This window comes from Microcebus murinus, chromosome 16 (genome assembly GCF_040939455.1).
Source record: "Microcebus murinus isolate Inina chromosome 16, M.murinus_Inina_mat1.0, whole genome shotgun sequence".
Lineage (NCBI taxonomy): Eukaryota > Metazoa > Chordata > Mammalia > Primates > Cheirogaleidae > Microcebus > Microcebus murinus.
In genome coordinates this window covers 16,459,744-16,481,810 of record NC_134119.1, presented here as the reverse complement: position 1 = coordinate 16,481,810, position 22,067 = coordinate 16,459,744, and the positions used below count along the sequence as shown (strand labels likewise).

At 39.2% G+C, this 22,067-nt stretch overlaps 1 protein-coding gene across 1 annotated transcript in view; it reads left to right on the top strand.

Moving 5' to 3' along the window:
* MACROD2 (mono-ADP ribosylhydrolase 2) overlaps positions 1 to 22,067 on the top strand; it is a 1,812,973-nt gene that overhangs the window by 1,310,003 nt on the left and 480,903 nt on the right. Inside the window, 1 exon segment of the mRNA XM_076010917.1 lies at positions 15,617 to 15,690. Coding sequence (XP_075867032.1) covers positions 15,617 to 15,690 — 74 coding nt within the window.

Below are 22,067 nucleotides of genomic sequence, written 5' to 3'. Positions count from 1 at the left end.
TTCATGAGGATTTATTTCTGGACCCTCTAATCTGTTCTGTTGATCTATTTGTCTATCCCTTTGTTAATTCCACGCTGTTTTGATTACTAGAACTTTATGGTAAGTCTTGAAATCAGGTAGTGTCAGCCCTCTGATTGCTCTTCTCTAATATTATTTTGGCAATTTTGAGTCTTTGGCCTGTCTGCATAAATTTTAGAATCTGTGTCAATATCTACAAAATAACTTGCTGGGGTTTTGACTCAGATTATATTGAATCTACAGATCAAGTTAGGAAGAACTGGCATCTTGGCAATATCGAATCTTCCAATTCATGGACGTAGAATATCTCCCCATTTACTTAGTTTTCCTTTCGTTTGCTCAATTTTGTAGTTGTCCTCATAGAGGTCTTGTACATATTTTGTTAGATTTATACCTAAATATCATTCTTGAGTGTTAATGTAAATGGTATTCTGCTTTTAATACCAAATTCTAGTTGTTCATTCTTGCTCTATAGGAAAATGTTTGACTTTTTTGTACATTAACCTTGTTTCTTGGAATCATCTTTAATCACTTATTTCTAGATTTTTCTTTTGTCATTTCTTTTTGGTTTTCTACATACACAATCATGCCATCTGTGAATAAATACAGTTTTACTTCTTTTCCAACCAGTATATCTTTTATTTTCTTACTGCATTATCTAACACTTTCAGTATGATACTGTTAAGTTCCTGATCTGATAATTTCAACATTCTGCTGCTTTTTCTTTTTATTTATTTTTTTGAGACAATTTCACTCTGTTGCCCAGGCTACAGTGCCGTGGCATCAGCCTAGCTCACAGCAACCTTAAGCTCCTGGGCTCAAGGGATCCTCCTGCCTCAGCCTCTGGAGTAGCTTGGGACTACAGGCATGCGCCACCATGCCCGGCTAATTTTTTCTGTATATTTTTAGTTGTCCAATTAATTTCTTCCTATTTTTAGTAAAGATGTGGTCTCACTCTTGCTCAGGCTGGTTTTGAACTACTGACCTTGAACGATCTGCCCGCCTTGGTCAACCAGAGTGCTAGGATTACAGGCGTGAGCCACCAAGCCCAGCCTGTGTCTGCTGCTTGTTCTACCTCTACAAACTATGCTTTGTTTTTTTCTTTAGTATGCCTTGCAATTTTTTCTTGATAGCCTGGCAATAATGTACTAGGTAAAAAAAAAAAACAAAAAGCCTGCAATAAATAGACATTTAGTGATTCAGTGGTAAGATACCAGGAGGAGAGACGTGTTATGTAGTTCTATGATTAAGTCTCAGTCTTTTAGCAAGTCTGTGCCTCTGAATATCACAGGCGCTTCTGAGTCCCTCCTTAGGTGGGACAGGAGGGCCAGCGTGGGCTGAAATCTGAGTATTTCCTTTCCTCGACATGGAAGGCTAGAGTGGGCTGGAGTCGAGTATTTGCCTTTGCTCAGGTCAGTTGGAATCTGACAAAACCCCAAAAGTTTAGGCTCTGGTAAAATAGTTTCTCTTGAGGGCAGGCCTCATAATGAAAACCAGAATGCTCTGGAATATTTCAAAATGGTTCCTTTTCCTTTCCCTGTGCTTAGAAGCAGGAGGGAATTTGTCTCTAATATAATCACTGTGAGAACCTGGTTTAGCTCCTGGAGGCGGAATTCACAGAAGCGTGGGGACCGTGATGACAGGATCCCCTGGAGTCTCTCTTTCAGAATTGTCCGCAGCGACTCTCCAGAAAGTCATCAATTATAGTTTAAGTTTGTCTACTCCAGTATTGGTTCCTGTGGAGGTCTCTGCTCAGATAAGTTGTGAGTCTCTGTACTCACTAGTCTGTGTCTTTAATTTTCAGGGCTGCAGTTTGCTCTGTGACTTCACTCCCTTGATAGATCCAAGGAAAGTTGTTAATTTTTTTCAGTGGGTTTAGCTGTTTACGTGTCACAATAGTGACAACTTCCAAGCACCTCATGTGTTGGATAGCTGTTCTTAATTTTTAACTAACAAGGATGCCTAGGAGATGAAGGGTCATGTTCTAGCTATCATTTTAGCACCCTCCTAACTCTTGATTTTCTTTGAGCCTAGAGACAAAAATGAAGTGCTATTTCCTTTTAAAAAGTGAAAGATCAGGTGTACATAAGTGAAATACTGTGCCACATCTACTTTATTTTTCCCTGAGGAATACCGTGAGTGTACACAAAAGTTCCAGCTTCCCAAAGAGGTCCATCAAAGTACCTCTTTAACATTGATGTATAAATGGATATTTTTTCCTACTAAGAGCACATCCTAAACTTCTTTTCTTGCCTCAGCAGGTTGTCATGGTGCATTACAACCTCATGCTATCTTGTGTCTGCTTACTACAGCTCAAGCAGGAGAACAAATTGATTTTTGATGAGAAATACGCCTTTCTAAGGTTTCATTATTCTACCACAAACTTAGTCCAGAGCATATAGTTTGTGAAATACTGTCATTCATTATTAAGATTAACAATGATGAGCATTGAGGGAAATTTGCATTTTAAAACGCAGTTTTCCTCCTTTAAAATTCTATGGCTTATTTGATCTCTTTATTCTCTTATCATTTCTCAAATGCTCACTGTCCCTCAGGAGCCTCACTGTGGCTAAGAGGAATGATCCAGGCTTAGTCAGTTTGAGGGAAATGGTACATGCATCACTTCCAATTGCATCTCTCCAGGCATTTTCAGGAGCCGTATCTTAAGTCTGGGTAAAACTTAGAAAGCTGAAAACCAGCCAAGGGGACGTTTCAGGTAAAATGGTAAAAGATTGTGCATGCAATTATTCCATGAATGAAAGTTGATTATCTGGGTCCCTCCAAATTCATTTTAGGAGATTTAAAGAAATATATTTATATTACTAGGATGTTGTGAAATCCAGAATATAGCAACTTGAAAGGTCTTTTTGGGGATTGATACTTTGGACTACAGCAAATATAATTCCTTCAGAGGTTTAGCTATAAATGAGATCATTTTGTTGAAACCTGTTTATCTCTTACCTGTTTCTCTTACCAAAAATTATGTTTTCTAGCATTAGGAAGGGATTCCGAAAAAAAGTAGGTAATGTAAATCTACTTCCTGGTTCTCAGGGGGAAATAGTGAAACCATACTTGATCTTGAAAATTGAACACACTTGAAGTTGTGACTCTGGCCCAGTGATGAGTATAGAGATGCCAACCAGGTCTCCAGACCTTGCACAATAGTGTTCTTCTACCTTTGGCTTTCTTACATCACTCAGCTTTCTTACTTTGTTAAGCAAGAAAGATAAATTTAGGGAAAGGGGGCTAACAAGACCCATGGAGAAGCAAAATGTATGTGACTTATGCAATTGAATCTTCACAACAAGACTTTACCTTATCTCCTCTTGTGTGTTACAAGTGAAGACATTGAGGAATAGAGACCTGTTTTGCTCACATAGTAGCAGTTCTCAGGGGAGAGATCCAATGCCTGAGTCTGACTCCAAAGCCGAGGATTCTCTTAAACCAATGCCCAGCTGTCTTTGAATTTGTTATGTACATAATATTTTCATCCTGGACAGATAGTCAATAGGTGAAGCCAGATTCCAAAGCTGGCAAAGACCTAGATAAGAATAAAAATCATTTCTGAGTGCTACATCCTCAGCAGGACTTCTGAAAAATCACAGGTTCAGCAGCACCATCCGTACTAACTCATGTATCAGTTAGATTCTTCCACATTACAAAAAAAAACTTCAAAAGCCCAGTGGCTGACCTTAAATAACATTTATTCTCTTGTTCACGGGTCTACAAATTGGCTGTGGTTTAACTGATCAAGGCTGGTCTTGGCCTTCCCAAGCTGGATTCTGGGCTTCTGTTGGGACTCAGATCTGCTCCCTCTGTCTCACTTCAGTTGCCGGTTGGAAAAAGCACTGGCCACCTGGGGCAATCTCTTTTCATACCAGCAAGCACTTTTAACACCTCATATCTGCTCACATCCCATTAGCAGCCAAAACAAGTCAAATGGCCAAACCCAACCTTAGTGGGGCAGGAAAATACACTCCGAGGTGGTGGTAGGCTCTGCAAAGTCATATGGCAAAGATGAGTGTAGAATTGGGAACACTTATCCAATCCATCACCCTCAGAGGCTAAACCATCAAAAGGTGACACAGCAGTCTAATGGCATTACTGATTGTGTCAAGCTTGTAGCTGTGGCCTCTGACTCAACCCGGGAACTGTAGGAACCCCTCACTTGGTATCTTCTGAAATATCTTTGAAAATGATTTTCAGGCTGATGTCCTCCAGTAGATTTTATTTACTATAATGTATTTTTAATCAAAACATTTGTATCAAAAGACATGTTATTTTTAATCACAGTCTTAGACTCTATAATTGTTTTAATCTCCGTCTCAATCAGTAAAGTAGTGACTACCATTGTAAATTCTACCCCAACCATAGAAGTCTTACCCACTAGATCAGCTCTGTTTAGGCGAACTCTACATGCTAGCAGCAGACTATTGCAGATAGACCTCGGAATATAGAGTGTTACGGCTAATGTATGTCATAAGATTCAAACATGAAGAGCAGAGATTCTCCATGCTAAATGTTCACCTTAGAGGAACTGGACACTCAAGAGCCTTCTAGAGAAATTACTGGAATTTTAAGGGCAGTTTATAAACTCAGACCTTCAAGGAAAGAGTAAAAGCCAATAATCGGGGAATGTGGGGACTTACCTCTCTTTTCTTCCTGCAGGGATGATAAGGGTTAGTTAATGGTGCAGGAGCAGTGACAACAGTGTTGAGCTTGACTCTTTCTGGAGAACCATGCATCTGTCTGTGCAGGTGACAGCATAAAAGCTCTTTGGGAGGGAAGTGGTTTACATGCCTTGGAGTCGGTAACAAACAAAGCCAAAAGACCATGGATGCTAGCGCGTCCCTAAAAGAGGTCCTGCACTCTGCCCCAGCCTGGGAGTGCAGAACATGAAATTTGTCAAAATCTGAAGCCAGGAAGACCTAGCTCTCATTCTCCTAGGTAGTGTTTTTGTGTTGAGGTCACATGTCCAGGTCACATGTGTTGGGTGTCTAGGCCAACAGGCACCAGAGGGCAGCATGGAATTTGTTTCCTACCCTCCAGCAGAAGGGCTGACTTCTATAGGCCTCAGGTGGCACAGAATCACTGCAGAACTCCAGGGAGCCCCACAGGACAGTGGTGTAGCCAAGTATCTCCTGTGTCCCCAAATATAGCATGACACCTTATTGAGCACCTATTTTGGTTTGAGCCCTGAGGTAGAAAAGGGGAACGAGACAGACAGGGCTCTGCCTCACAGAGCTTATATATATTCCAGTAGGGCAGACATGTGATAAACAACCAAATGGGATAGATGTCATTTCAGACTGTGATGAGGGCAGCAAAGGGCTCCGTAAACCAAAGCGAAGAGTTTAGATTTGGTCATGAGGGTGGAGGCAGCCACTGGGGGCCTCTGGTGTGGACATGATGTAGTGCATTTGTGTTTCGACAGAGCACTGGCTACAGGAACTGTGTGCCATCCAATGCTACCAGTTCAAAAAGTAGAAACTAATTCAGGGTCCCACCAATAGTGTATAACAACCTCTGTGGAAAACAATGTGGAGATTCCTCAAAGAACTATTAATAAAAGTAGACGTACCATTTGATCTAGCAATTCCACTGCTGGATATTTATCCAAAGGGAAAGTCATTTTATCAAAAGGATGCCTTCACTCGTATGTTCTTGCAGCGCAATTCACAATTGCAAAGATGTGGAATCAACCCAAGTGTCCACCAGTACATGAGTGGATTAACAAAATGTGTATGTATACTATGGAATATTACTCAGCCATGAAGAAGGATAAACTAAAGTCTTTTGGAACTAGAGACCATTATCCTAAGTATCTAAAGAATGGAACAACAAACACCATATATACTTCCTGTTAAACTAAAACTAACCAATGAGCACATGTGTGTATAGAGGGAAGTAAAACTCAGTGGAAATCAAGCAGGAGGTAGTGGAGAGAAGATAGGCAAAAACGTACCTGAAAGGTACAGTGAACACTATTTGGGTGATGGGCACACTTACATCCCTGGCTCAAGCATAACAAAATTAATACACGTAACTCAAAGCATTTGTACTCTGGTAATATTGTGGAGAAAAAAGCATAAACAACTGCTCAGGTGAAAAAGTTAACAAGATTTCCTTATCTTGCATTTGAATTAAAACATCAATATTAATGAAAAAAAGTAGAAACTGCACTTTCATCTTTCAATAGATCCCAATATAAATCTTTCCTATTCAAACACGATACCCTCAATGAACTCCTTTGATTATCACCTGTGTAGGAAAAATGTTCTTTTAAAAAAGAATTTTAAAAAATCCTATGCAGGTGATTCTATGAGACCTTTTATCTCATTTCTTGGAAGACTTATCCAAGGATTGTGGAGCAGCTTGCTTAGAATAGAATTTGTTCACGAGCCATTTCTCTGGTCATTATAATAATTTCTTAGGCAAAAGATGATTTTTAAAATACCTTCAGAAATAGATACTGGAGCTCATAAGTTTGAGCCGATGAAGCTTGCGTAGATTGTAACCTCGTGTCCCATAAGAATGAAGCTCATTCACACCTGTTTTGCAGAGCAGAAGAAAGACAACTTGAAAACTTCGTGTTTCACAATTTTTTAAATAGATGAAAAAAGTAACTCAAGTCTGAGGCTGAATATAGTAGAATTTATGGCATATCATTTGCTTTGGGCACACATAATGTCAAGTGAAATGAAAGAATGGGTGTGAAGAGATTAAGAGGATAAGAAGTACAGGATTTCCCTTCTTCCTTTTTATGACTAATTCTGGAGGCCCTGCTAGGGAGCTCAGTTCTAAGTTGAATAAAATAAAGGGGCATGACAGGACCATGGGGAAAGGGGCGATGTCACAGAAATTTCCTTGTGAGCCAGTGGGCAGCAAATACATAGATTCCAATCATGTCCAGAAAGATGGTACCTGAATGTTCAAAAGGACACATTCTGCAGTGAAGGCGTTAAAGGGTAGAATGGGTGCTGCCGTCTGAGGAAGAGGGTAGCACATCAGCTCTCTTGGGTCCATTGTGTGGTCAGGAGGTCACTTGCTCAGTTCTCTGAAATAAGCTCTCTGCCTGTAGGGGCTTCCAATCTGATTTCGTCTCTATGTAGTTTGCAATGGTGTATGTAGCACATGAACTGCGGTCTCTGATGTAGAGGCTTATGGCGTGTCTCATCCATTCTGCAGAGTCTTGAGGACCCACGCCATGCCTGGCTCTGGGCTAGAGTATGAATGGAGGGAAGTTAGGCAGACCTAGGCTCGTGGACTGGTCCTGCCCCTTGCTTGAGAGCCACTTTTTCTCTTCTGTAAAATGGGAAAGATTATATACACCTCGTAGGGAGTTTTTAAGGTTTGAACTATTTTATGTGGAAGCCAGGGGTAGCATGGCTCTGAGAACAGCCTGGGCTTCCACCTCAGGCCCCCTCATGGCCACATGCAGCGTCACTGCTGTTACTTCAAGTAGATACTTTTCCAAACTGCCTTAGTGAGTTACGCTGGGTTCACTAAAGCTTGCGTGACACAGTTGGACTATACGTTGTGCGTTTCTTGGTAGTATTTAATGTAAATCCAAATTATCTTTGTCCCCCTTCCTCAATACAATAAAGTTGCTGTCCATTCACAGGCCAGCTCATATTTTTCTTTGTCCTCTTTCTTTCCATTGGATTGTTGTGAAAATTAAACGAGATAATACATATAAATGCTAAGTAGAGTTACTTGTACGTGGTAATTGCTCAGTGAATAGTAACAGCAGCAGCAGAAGTTTACTATTGTGTCAATCTTGCTGTCTGGTGGGCCAGGCCCAGAGACCTCTATATTCCCCCAAATAAAATGTCACTGGCTTCCATGCTGACAGCCAGTGAGCTCTCTACCTGTCTGCCTCCACTTCATTAGCTAATTTATAACACATCACTGTGCATGTGCCCGAGATTACAACTAGAAAAGATTGGAGAAGAGGGGCTGTTGAGATCAGACATGACACCTCATTGTCTCTCAGGTTCATCAGTATGTTTTGATTGCCGCCATAGTTTTGACTTCCCCCAAAAGCAGATGTAGAGGCAGGGGTTTGGGTGCAAGACGTTAATTTGGGGGGTGATTTCAGGAAAGGGCATTGGGAAGACAGATGGACAAAGGAAGGAAGCAAATAGCATATTATTGAGGTATTTGGCAATGCGGACAACTAGAGTGTCATCCCACTGGGTACTCTGGCAAGCAGTGAAGTATTATCCCAGTATTACCTCCTGAAGGGTGTGAGAGGGAGCAGGAGTCCTTATCCAACAACTCCCATTCATCATTGAGGGACATTTGTTGGAAGTCTTGTTTCCTCCCCGTTTGGACCTGCCCTGCTTGTGGCTGAATGAGCTCCGGCTACCAGAAGGTACTCTAGGGTAAAAGGGGCTGGCAGTTGTAACTCAAAGCAGTGTGCAAGGAAATCGCACGTGCTGTGGGGCATTGTCAGCATCTGCTATGGTTGTTCAGCTTATTAACACACCATATTATGCATACATACACTCACATAACAAAACCAGATAGCAAAACAGCTGAAATGCCACTATCTCAGCACTAGGCTATGGACGCCTCACTCTTGTCTACCGTGGTGCCCTTTTGTGCTCCCGAGTGAAGCCAGCGACACCCTTTTTAGCATTCTGCTGCCGTGCTCACTGCAGTAACAGGGGCCAGTGTCACTCTTATTACTTCACCTGTTTTATCTTTTGTGAAACTCAGCCTTTAGCCAGAATCGTCTGAGTGGCTGGTCTAGCAATTGCTTAACGGTGAGGCTCCTTCAGCTCATTTCTCTCAAGTAATTTGATTTCATCGTGCTATCAGAATTGCTTTTACTGGTTGGAAGGAGGCCTAGGGGAAGAGTTTGACAAAAGCAGTTTTGAGAGAAAAATAAATATATTGCCCTATACTTCCCCATGCTTACCACGCCCTCTGTCTACACCTCTCAATCTTCCCTTCCCACCCAGGATGGGGGGGGGGGTGTTCAGAGGGTATTGGTGAGAAATGAAAAAAACCACAACTCATCTCACACTTACATTTCTTCTCACCAGAGCTTGAAAAGTACAATGTTTTCATGTACCTTTAGTCCCCAAACAGAAACTTCTGTGTTTAGATGGAAAAATATTATGATTATATTTTCTAAAGAAGCAAAGTGTAATTTTGCATTGATAGGTGATGTTGACAATCCCTGTTGTACCGCTGTTGACATTTCAATCAACCCAGCGACGCGTCCCTCTTACTGAGGACAGTCAGGTTTTTATCACTGCTGAAAATCTCACGTTTGATAACTTCATAATATTTTTATTTTGAGTATGTGTGTGAATAAAAATAACAGCACCATGCTTTCCTCATTAAAGACTTGGCAGGGATAGAGGGCTCAAAAGTGGATGGGAATTTAATGTGCAGAGTTCAGGGGAGTTTTTTTTTTTTTAACTGCTTCTCACTTCTGGATATTTATAGCAATTCAGTACCAATTTGGTACTTTTAGTCACTTGGAAGGCTGGTAGTATGGCAACTACTTTCTAAATAATACGGAATGTACACAGGGATTTGTGATTCCATAACATTGCTAGTATTTTATCACAGCTTTGGGCCCAGTGTTCCGCTGGGTAGGGGAAGGGTGTGGACTAAAGCCCTTTGAGGTGAAAACCAGTGCAGAAGAAGATACTGTTCAGCTGAAAATAAAATGATTCAGTGCATAAAGAACAGTTTTTGGATTTGTGAGCCTTTCCTGGACATTGGTCTTTGGAGTGCTGTCTTCCTATTACTGCTCAAAAGGCATCCCTCGTTAAAGCAGAGATGAGTCCTAGACATCTAGAAGGGGATGTTTGGGGGAGGTGCAAGAGAGAGGGAGGCCCTGAGCAGATTCTGCGTCATGGATGCGGCTAAAATTTTTTAAAGCCTGGTTAATTATACCTGATATTATGATCAATTTAATTTTATTTTTTTATAGTAAGATCCTCTTTGAAATGATATAAGGTATTACCATATGCCTCTCTATGATATGGTAATCTATAGCTACAATTAGACTTCATTTTAAAGTTTAAAAGAAAAGCTAATCCATTGCTTCTAACTCCAAAATGGACAGTTTTACTGGCAGAGTAAGTCATATCTATCTATATTTTAGTGGAATATGCTAAAGTTTTAGCAGAACATGTTTGCATTTTATATCATGGGAACAAAATTAGTTTTTACATGGGAGCCTATGGACAAAGTTAAAGATAAAGGAGAAGTATCAACAACAGCAAAATTAAAAAAAAAAAAAACACTATAGAGGAAAATTTTCTATGGCAGTCAAAATCAGGTTCACTTTAGCTATATTGAAAACATTATGGCTTTTCAACAATTCCAAGAAATGGTTCAGAGGCAGGGCAGAATTTTCAATGAGTCTTTATTGTATGTTCCTGTTGTGAAATCTGATGAAAAGAAACATCGACTTAATAACTGAGTCAAAGGAAAATGTACATTTAATGAGTTATTTGATGTGCCATGGATGAAAATCATTGCAAATGCAACTTGGTATTTCACTTTTTGTCCCTTTTATTTAAATTGTTTTGATATTCTGTGGACAGCGTTTGTCCTTTCTTGGCTTAGGGACATCACTGCTATACAGTGAGAACATAGGCAAATTATCAAACTTGTCTGGGCTTCTAGTTGTGAAAACTATCGAATAGCCTAAAGATAGCTCCAATAGCTTTAAATGTGGTCAAGCAAATAGAAAGTACAACTTGACATGCTATATAAATAGGTAGATATTTATAGATAAATATGCTATCTTAAACTTTCATTTACTTCTGGTGGGAGTGTAAATTGTCACAGCTGCCTTGGAAAACTGGCAGAATCTATTAGAGTCAGACATCTTCATAACCTGTGAACCAGCAGCTCTGTCTCCTGGGTATATATACTCAACAGAAACACGTGCTTATATCCACCAAGACATGGAGGAGAGTATTCGTGGCAGCTTTATAATAGCTCTAGTCTCAAACTAGAAATAATCCAATTGTTCATCAATGCTAAAAAGCGTAAATGAATGGTGGAATATCAACACAATGGAATGCAACACTAAGATGAAAAGTAATGAGCTACCGTTACACGTAACACCATGGATAAATCAGGCAGGCATAATGTTGAACAAAATATAGACACAAAAGAACATATAATTCCATAAATATGAAGTATAAAAAGAGATAAAACTAACCTATGATAATAGAAATCAGAATAGTGATTATTTTAACTCGGGACAAGGCAGCTTTCTGGGCTGTTGGAGTGTTTTAGAGGTTAAGCTGCATAATGTCCGTGTGTATGTGTATACAATATGTAAAATTTTATAAGTACTTTCAATACAAAAATAAAAATCATTCATATGAGTCAACTTCCATATTTACAATGAAAGTTAATTTTAATAATCCATCCTAATGAGTAGGGAACTAAGCTTTGGAATGCTACCAGATTCCATGAATGCCTGGGGACACACACAACTCCTTATATGCCTGGTCCTAAATTATGAATGGCTTGTTCAGCCCCATTGACCCTCACACTTGGAAGAGATTTTCTATGTCATCTAATTCAGTGATTCATCTGGAGCTTGTCTGTAGCCTTCCCTGTAGGTAGCCATTCTGCTCTTGTGAACAAAAGTCCCCTGGTGACCAGAGTATGTTGTAGCCCCCTGTGGTAGGCCTTGCTGTCCTTGGAAGCCCATCCTGAGGCTAAAATCTGTTCTTGTCTATTCATGGGTCTTATTTGTAACCCTTGGGGTCTCGCAGTTAAGTGGACAAAGAATTGTCCTATTGCTGTTTGGCCTGGGACAGCATGCTCTATCTTGTACATGCATGTCCATTGAAAGCAGGAATATTTTCAGGGATATTGTCTTGATATTTCTCGCCCCTTTTAATTAATCACAAAAATCTTCCCATCAGGAGCTAAGTTTTCTCTTATAAATCTTCTCGACAATTTTCCTCTTAGGGATGAAATAGAATGTTTGGGATATAACGATCTGTTTGGGTATCTTCTCAGCAGCCCTTTATCCTCCCTGTATTTTAAGGCTAAACACCCTTGTGCTCCCAGTAAATGAGTCTTTTCCTGTTGTCAATACATACAAGGATCTACGAGTCTGTTCTCAAATCAATCATTCGACACCTATGTATTGATCATTTCCTATGTACCAGCAAGGTTGTAAGCATTTCCTATGTACCAGCAAGGTTGTAAGTGATAAGCAAAGACAGATGTGTTATCTGCCTTCTTTGGACTTCCACCTTAAGGTAATTAATGACATATTTACATAAATAAATGTAGAATTGCAATGATGAGTCTGTGATATAAAAGGTACTCGGTGTTATGAAAGCATAAAACAGGCAGTCATCAATGTCAGAGAAGATTGAAGAAGTGATAACTGAGCCGAAGACAAATAAAAGTGGACAAAACAAAGAACAATATAGCATGGAATGAGCCTAGAGAGATAGGAAAGAGCCGGGCCTTGCAGGGGAGAAACGCTGGCATTAATTTGAGGAGTGGTTTGAGCATAGAGTCAGTTTCCAATGTGTGTGAAAAGGTATTCCTTGAAAAGTAACGGAACAAACAAACCCAGTAGAGAACAGGTTTTGAGAGAGCTCTACCTCGGTTAGTTACTTTGGACTGGAAATGTGACATCAAGGTTCAGGGTGTATTCAGGGAGGAGGTGGCTTGGGGTGGTGGACACTGTTGTTGATGATGAGCAGGTTGAGGAACTGGCAGGCCAGGTGTTGGGTGGCTCACCCTCTTGGATGTTGAAATCACCCAGAGTTAACAGCAAACCTCAAGGTCAAGATGAAAACCATAACTCAGTGCTGGAGGCTTTGAGAGAGTGACCAGGAGGTGACGAATAATTGAGAACTGACTGTAGTTGCCATGGTTCTATAAAAACGTGTATAATTTCTCCGTGGGGAATTATGTCTTCTAAAGGTGAACGTTAATGTTGATGACCATTGCAACTGAGTGTGATTACAGTATTTTATATAACCCTATAATTTTATGAGTTAAATACTTGTTAAACAAACCTAAAAGTTGGAGAATTTCATGGGGAGAATAAATAGGGAAAACTAAGACATAAATCTAGAAAGTTCCCTTGGGGCCAGTGAAATGTGTAATGCTATGCTGAGGTTATCTAGTTTATTTTGTAGGAACTGGAGAGTCAACAAAGGCTGGATTTGTTCTGTATAAGGTTGTGGTGTAATGATTATGATTTAGGAAGAGTCACTTGGAGGTGGTTGTGCTGGGCAGATGGGAGACAGGGAGGAAGACCAAAGGACCTCAATTAAAGGTCAACTGCAGTTGTCTGGGTGACGGCTGATCAAACCTTGAATGGGATTAATGGGAATAAAAAGGAGGAAAGGAAGGAGAGGTGAAAAGTATTTGAGCAGGAAAGAACCTTTAGGATTCAATTTCCAGCAGGAAACCCAGACAACTGTGGTGATGACTAGGAGAGAGAACTATGGTTGTGACTAAAGCCATCTTTTTCCTCCCCTGGACCCTGGTCTTTTAAAGGACAGGGACTCATTAAAAATGTCTACATATCTACTAATTTTTGATTCAATAAAAATTCGTTTTTTTTTTAGCATATTATGGGGGTACAAGTATTAAAGTTACGTATATTGCCTGTGCCCCCCCTTGAGTAAGAGCTTCAAGCGTGTCCATCCCCCAAACATTGCACATCTTACTCGTTGTGTTTGTATATACCCATCCCTTCCTCCCCCTCCCACCTTCCCATAAAAATTTGTTTAATGAATTAACTGATTAACTTCTTTTTAATTTTAAGGATTTCACACTTTAAAGCATTCATTTAAAGAAAATGAATAGGATTAAACAACTCATAACAAATCCACAGTCCCAAATGTCATAGACATTACAAAGGCTTCAGAACTTGTGCACATTTTCCCTAGCATAGTTGCTCTGTCTGGTTTAGAAATTAAGAAAAATGGAGCTTGGCACTGATTTATTTTTTTCCCCTTTCCTAACACACACTCTAGCAAAGCCTGTAGAAACCTAATTAGAAAAGCAACATATATTCTTGGAAATGGGGACAACACCTTTCTTTCCTGTTCTGAAGGCCTACCGAGGTGTGAACCATCAGTGTGAACTACTAGAATATGTATTTACCCCCCAATAAAACTGAGTCTTTTAAGTCTTAGATCGCTTCATTTTATCAACATCTCTCTTTCTGCCTCTACGTGGATGATGTTTCAGGAGCCTCCCTGACTGGAAGGTGTCCTCAGAGGCATGCTAGTGGATGACACTGGGGCTGGCTAAAGTAGAGAACATAGAGAAAAAAGAGGGCTAAGTTTAGGATATATATATATTGGATGCTCTTAGAATAAGGAACCAGGGAAGAATTAGTGAAATGGGAAGGAGAAAATATGGAAGGGGATGCAGTGTTGAAAAAACCAGGAGGAATATCTGCACATCCACAGAGACTGAAAGTAGATTAATGGTTGCCAGGGGCTGGGGAGAGGAGATTGCAGGGTGGGGGAGGGGGGTGACTGGTAATGGGCACAGTGCTTCTTTTTAGGATGATGAATTAATCTGGAATTATTGATGTTTGCACAACTTTATGAACATGTTAAAAAAAACCACTGAGTTTTTAATAAAAAAAAAACACTTAAAAAATAAATATCCAGCAGAGAAGAGAGTAAAGCATGAAAAGCTAGTTAAGCACATTCAATAACAGAATTTGAAGACTGACTGAAAGGCAATGGGATTTGGTGATTAAGAAGCCAGCGGGTGAGCTTAAAGATAGTAGTTTTCGTAGAATAGTAACTCCTATCTCTTCTTGTTTCTACCCCATTAATATATAAATTTATAAGGTTATTCCTTCACATACCATCTCTATTGGCAGAGTGTCTGATTCTGCAGGTTCGGGAACATGTTCACTTTATACAAGCTAAACAGGCATTCTTGATGTGTTTTGGAAACTCTATGTGTGATCAGGCTCCCTGGAACAAAGCATCAGTCTGTCCTCCTTGCTGCCCTTTTAAAATTATATCCATATGACAAGATCAGCTCAGTTCAGATTGTCTTAATCCCAAACATCATCTCTGATGTCCCTAAATGGAGCAGGAGTAACTGTCTTTGAATTTTGTGGTGTGACTGCTTGGCAAGTTATCTTTCCTCCCTTATGGCAGTTCACTTATGGAGTACTGCTGCCCTTGTGACCCTGGGCCAGCCACATATTTTCTTCAAGTCGCATGTACTTGGTTTTTAAGCGGAGGGTAATGAGCCTTAATCTGAGTGCTTCTTGTAAAAACGTTATATGAAAGTGATTTGTAATTATTAAGCATATGCAAATATGTTTTTAATTGATACTGTTATGGGCTTGAAGAGACAATTAAACCCTTTATTATTTTTTTAATTGTGTACTGGTATAGGACCAGCCCACCTAATGCCTTGTGTGTGTAGGCCTGCAGGCTTCACAGCCATGTATTCCTTACTGAGGCCTGCCTTGCTCAATACTCATTGGTTGAATTAAATACTATTTAAATGAGAAAACTGCAGTATCACAAACATGATTGCTGTCTCTTGCCTTCATCTGTTTTTGTTCATTTGTTTTTTTCTGTTCTTCACTTAGGTTTTCCAAATGAGCCTGCTGCAGTCATTGCGCTCAGCACCATTAAAGAATGGCTGGCCAAGAATCACCACGAGGTAAGAGAAACATCGTCATCAGTGCACATTCAAGACAGTGTAATTTGATCCTTGATTCCCAAAACAGATAAATTTCATAAATATCAACTAGATCTAGTCCGTTGAGCCAAAGCTAGCTGACCATTCTTCATTTAGATTACACAGGTGATTATATATTTTGTTGTAATTAATTGACTGCAGTAATTGTGTAGTTTGGTTTGATGATGAAGATGGGCAAAGCAAGCAGATTTATTTAGCCATAATCTCATTTTTATGTTTTTGGATAATATGGGTTGTATGTGTGAATAAAAGAACGAGATAGGTTTCATTAAGAATACAAGGTCTTTCTTGTGCTATTTTCCTTAAAGATAATGATTGTTGACTTGCGATTCTTGGTGTTCAAAAATTATTTAGCATCCAATGTTTTCTGTATTTATAACCAATCACTTCACTAAAGGGACTTCTGAGTGTGAGATTGTAGTGGCCGCGGATAATTGACAGCTGAATTATTATGACCAGGAGTTTTTATGAAACTAGATTCTTCCATCAGAGTATTCATCATGCCTCCTATTTAGCGATATGTTTAGTGATGAAGAGAAGAATCACTCAAATAAGGCAACAAAACAACTAGAAACCATGGAACTTTATATTTTAGAAGTTTGTCAATTTCCATATTGTAACAGCAAGTAGGTTTCAGGCAATGCACAGTCTTGTGCATTTTCCTTTTGACTTTGGTTTCTCTGCTCAGATATTCGCATAAGGGTTATAAAAATGTTTCTTTCAATGTATGGTGGACATTCATTTAGCTTTCTCCTTGGGTAGGAGATGGATTATTTGGAAATGATTGGGTATAGGGGCTGGCTGTGGGGTTTTCTAATGAGAGATAGTGCTTGGTGGCTTTGTTTGTTTAAGGAAACAGTGATGTCATTTTCTCATTATTATAATTTCAATAGTTACTAGATACGAACATTGTTAATCTCAAGTAGAAGTAAAGGCCACATGGCCAAACATACTCATTTTGGTGCTAGTTCTTTCTTTTCCTCTTACTTTGAAATGTATAAATATGACAGCTTCAATTTAGAGGATACCTTAAATTATCTCGAAGCAGAACAAAAACATATCTAAACTAGCCAGCTTACAAAACATGTCTTTGACTCTTGTTGTTTTATTTTCACAAAAACTTTATAAAACCTGACATCTAGGGATAGACATTGTTATCCTCGTCCTCATCCTGCATCCAAAGCTTAAATGGCATACTCAAGATTGGAAAGTCAGAAAGCTAAGAGTCTGACCTAATTCTCATGACTTTAACACACATTCCTCTTTGGCATGCCACCGAGGCCAGGGGAAGCAGCTCAGTTCTGTTAAAAGCCAGTTATCTTCAATATATCTCTTGGTTAAAGTAAATGCTCCATATCTGGGCCATCTGCTTTGCAAAAGGGTAGCAGGTTGCATGAGTGAAAGTTGATAACTGAGCAAGTGTATCAGTGCATATCCATCATTTCCACCAGAATAATAATCCAAGGATATGCCCCACTGGAGGAAGTGTCCATGTGTGTCACCTTGGCATGTGATGGAAGTATGCATAAATACATATCATTGAGGAGATGGTGATGAAGAATAAACATGTTTGTTACTTTTGCAGCTTATTGACAAATTCTACTGATAGATCCTCTCTTGTTAAACTATTCAGAAAGTTATTTTCCTTAGAAATTTCTCAGCCTAATATTTTCTACTTAATTCACTTGCCTACCTTGTCTTTGTGTTTTTTTTTTTTCTTTTTTTTTTGCTTTCATATCCTTTTTTTTCCTGGACTATTTTTGGGTCCATTGTAGAATATATAATGTGGATAGAGAAACACAACTTAGTTATTGCTATTGCAACTTTAAACATATCCTATGCTGATTCTCTTTTAAAAGACTCCTTATTTCAATATGCTAATTTAAACAACTTAATCTGAACACATCAGGTGTTACTTCATACATGAGTTATCACTGGTAGATCATAAATAATTAGCAGTATTTTGACTTATTTTTTGCTCTGTTATAACGAACAAACTAGGTTAAAGACTTAAAAAAAGCATTGCTTCTATAATAATTCAATTGTGTTTTTGTCGTAGTACTATTTTGACACCCTGATTTTTTTAAGCTGTTTATTCATGAATTCACTCATTTGACAAATATTTATTGTATCTCACTAAGCACCAGACACTTTTTATTTCAGGGACAGAGAACTGAAAAACAAAATTCTTGCCTTATGTTATTGATAGTCTAGAAAAAAAAATTATGTTTGCTTAACATAAAGTAAGCAAATAAAAAAAATTAGAGTTCAAAGAGTGCTTTACAAAATAAAACAAGGCAATTGGATAATGAATGTTTGGGGGATGTGGGTTTAGATAATATAGAGACTGAGCAGAGGATGTGATCTTGGAATAAAGATTGATACAATGGGAGAGAGTAAGCCAAGCCACACAGAGGTCTCCAGTAGGACATTCCACACAGAGGAAACCACAAGAGAAAAACCCTGAGGGGAGAATGAGCTTATTGTGTTCTAGCAGTGGTAAGAGAACCAGTGTGGATGGAACAGAGAGATAAAAGAAAGGCAGGAAACAATTTTGGAAAAATAGGCAGAGGTCAGATTATAGGATGTTGTGGTTTAAAGAGGGATGTTGTGGTTTACAGGGAGATGTTGAATTTTATTCTAAAGAGTACTTGTTGAAGACTTTGGGGAAGGGGAGTAACACGATATACTCCATCTTTAACAAACAAGCCTAGCTGCTATTTGGAAAATGGCCTTTAAAGATATTAAAGCAGGAAAGCAAAGACTGATTAAGAGGCTCTTGCAGCAAATTCAGGCAAAAGATGAGGATGCATTGAAATATTGTGATGGTAGAAAATGAGGTAGCAAGTATCAAGTTTGATGTGTACTTCAATAATACAGCCAATAGGACTTGCGGGCTGTTTTCAGTTAGGATAGGCCAGCTCATGTTGCAGTTACAAACAATCCCTAAATCTCAGCATCTTAAAACAGCAAAAGTTGTTGTTTATTTCTTACTCGTATTATTTGTATATATCTTTAGTCTGCAGAAGGCTCTGGCTTAGTCAGAAACCCAGGCTGACAATACTCCACTATGTGAAATATCTATCACATGATATTAACAGATAGACAATCAATTCCTCTGTAGAAATGCTTATAAAAGGAATGATGCATGTATTTTCCCCTAATATTTCATCCAGAGAAAGGCACCCAGAGACTGAGTTCCAGGAGACAAGGAAATGCAGTCCTTTTGTATATTTAGAATAGAGTGAACTGAATATTGGGAAAAAGTAGTAGTAGTAATGTCTACTATAGAGGTAAGTCAGATATGGTACGTAACCAAAACAGAAGAATCAAGAATGGCAACTAAATTTTTGGCCTAAGCGCCTGGGTAAATTTTGGTGCATTTACTGAGATGAAGAAAATTGATACAGGAGCATGTTTATATGAAAAATATAAAGAAAACAAGAATTATGTTGTAAAATGTTAATCTGAGATAATTTTAGATACCCAGTGAAGATTTCAAGTAGGTAGTTGGCTTTTTGACCCTAAAGTTCAAGAAAGATATGAGAAAGATCTGGCAAAATTGATCAGATTACCATAATTTTAACTTGGGTTTGGTTTTAGTTTGAGATTGCTTGCAAGAAACAGAAATATTTCAAACTAGCTAGTAAAATATTTCAAGCTAGTCAAACTAGCTTAGATAAGAGAGAATATGCTGTATAAATTAACTATAATTTTAAAGAAGGGTTGAAACCAAAGAGCCAGAAATAGAGCAGGGTTTTATGAATGACTAGAATCCCAAACTGTAAATGAAGTAAGAGGTAAGGTGTCTCATTTTTACTTTTTTTCTCCCTTCCCACCTCTATCTATAACTCTGTTTCTATTCTCTCATATCTTTGATCGTCTTCTGTATTCATTGAACTTACTTACATGGCTCCATCATGACTATGTCTGCCCATTCATGGGTCAATCAGCACTGCTTGAGGCAAGGCCCAGATTGAGCATGGTCAGCAAGGTTGCATCTTCTGGGACTCTTAGCTGGTCAGGTCACCTAAAATTTTCCTGTAAAAAATGCGAGGAATGCATGTAATGTGATTCTCCCATTCTCATCAGTGGCCATACTTCCCTTAGATAGTATACATTTGCTTGAATTTGGCTGTCATATACCATAAATAATTGTTGTTGTCATATAATTAATGAGCTTTCACATTTCACCATTTATTTACCCTCTCATTTCTAAACCATCAGGAATGGACACTTTTTTTTTTTTTAACACAATAGTTGATTTGCTTATGTTCAATTTCACAAATCACTGCCAGCTAGCGTGGATGGACACTTCCACGTGCGGAGAGGGCTGACTGGAGTTCTTGGGCCTGATGGGCAAGAATGGAGAAAACATGTTCTGTTGTCCTCCATCCACTTGTTTAATTTACCCAACGTCTGAACTGTGAGGGGACGGTTACCAGCACATCTTTAAGAGAGGATCAGGAACTTGGGGGAGGAAACCCAGCTTAACAAATAGTACAGTTGGCAACAGAGGCAGCTTTAGTGGAATAGAGAAAGCATCACTTTTAACAAAAAAAGGAAGGGGAATTCTCAAGAGGATATAATTGAGGCACAAAAATGGCTTGCCAAAACTAAAAAATATAATGACTCCCAAATTTAAAAATTAAAAAAAAAAATGAAAAAAGAAAATTCACCACTGAGAACTGAATTATTACTATGAGAAGACCAAATAAAGGGAATTATCTGATAAGCCAGAAGAAGAGAAATACAAAGACATGTGAATCCTGGCTGAGGAGATAAGGTGGCAGAGAAGCTAAGGGGTCAAACAGGAAGTGGGTGAAGGATGAAGATCACCCATTGGCATTTTCAGATAAATTAAGTATTAAGAACTTCTAGAGTTCAGACAACCAAAAGAAAAGAATATCAGAGTTGGCTATAAAAAAGTGACAGCAGGTAGCATGATAACCTTTCCATAAGTGCCCCATTTTTCTCAAGTAGTAATTTTATTACAGAGATAGGTAAGCAAAAGAAGGGGCTGTTGTAGAAACAATTAGGGGAAACATAGCCTCAGTCCTAACTTGGGGTGCTGTTCTACATTATCATATGCAATTTCATGCAGTCCTCATTTTTCATGCAGTCTAAAAATAGAATTCCTTGTAAACTAGTGATTTCCTCACTCTGCAGTTCTGAGACACCCCATTCATATCTGGAAGCTGGCCTAAGAAATGTTTTGACAGTGCCTGTTCTATTGTTCTACCCCAGGGACCCATATGGCATCTGGCTATTGGTCTCTGGGACAATGTATGTATTTGTAATTTTTTTCCACAGAAAGCAAAACAGGATGTCTTTCACCCTTCAAAGCTTCAAATGGCCAGATACTGTGAGATTTCCGAGCCATGGCAGTCATATTGAATATTTCAAATACCCAAAGGGGATAAGCATCCTATAGCACATGACACATATGTTAAGTTTCCAGGAAGTCCTCTTGGAGGATAAGGCATCTAAGATGAAGGTTCTGAGCTGGAAGATCAGTGGACTTCCAGGGAATTTTAAACATGGAAAACAGAGTACTAATCAGGGCTCAGTGGTACCATGAAGGATACCTGAACCCATATTCCTCCCCCCATGAATTATAAAGCAGTGGATAGATGGACAGAAGGCCAGCATTCTAGGAGACTATAATTAAAGGTGTGGCCACATGTAGCCATCCAGGGGGGAAACCATGTTCACCTGAGGACAAGCTCTGGCTTCATCTCTACTGACTGTTGGAGATAAAATCTTTCTCATTCATCTACTCCATGGGAATACCCTAATCTCTTCCCTCAAAACGACACTCCTCTCCTCCCTGAATGGATCCTATAGTTCTGGAGTGGGAACAATTCAATGAGGGAGCCTTTGGTTCATCTTTGAAGGCCCTTGGTTGGGCACCTGTCTAGACTTGGAAGTCATTGGTAGGGAGGAACTCCAGCTCTGCATTTTCAAAATCAAAATCGTTTTTCTTTTATGTAGGAGGAAGGTGGAAGTTTCTTTCTTTTTTCTTGCAGAGTTTGGGTCTTTGCCTGACATAATTTTTTTTAACTATACTTTTAGCACAAACAGATTGTTGTTCAAAATGTTAAATATCATCTCGTCATTTAAGTTGTTTACTCTGTGCCTTCCAAGGGAAACACGACACCTGTGGTGTTGCTGTTTGTCACTTTGAGTAGAAAGCCTACTCATGTGGCTGGGATCCCGAGGTGTTCCTCCTATGTGATAGCATTTCTCTGAGACAGATATCCAGCTCTGCAATTTGTTGCTAGACAAGGTCCCCGGACCTTGCCCAGTGTGGCTAGACCTCAAGGTCAACTGCTGAT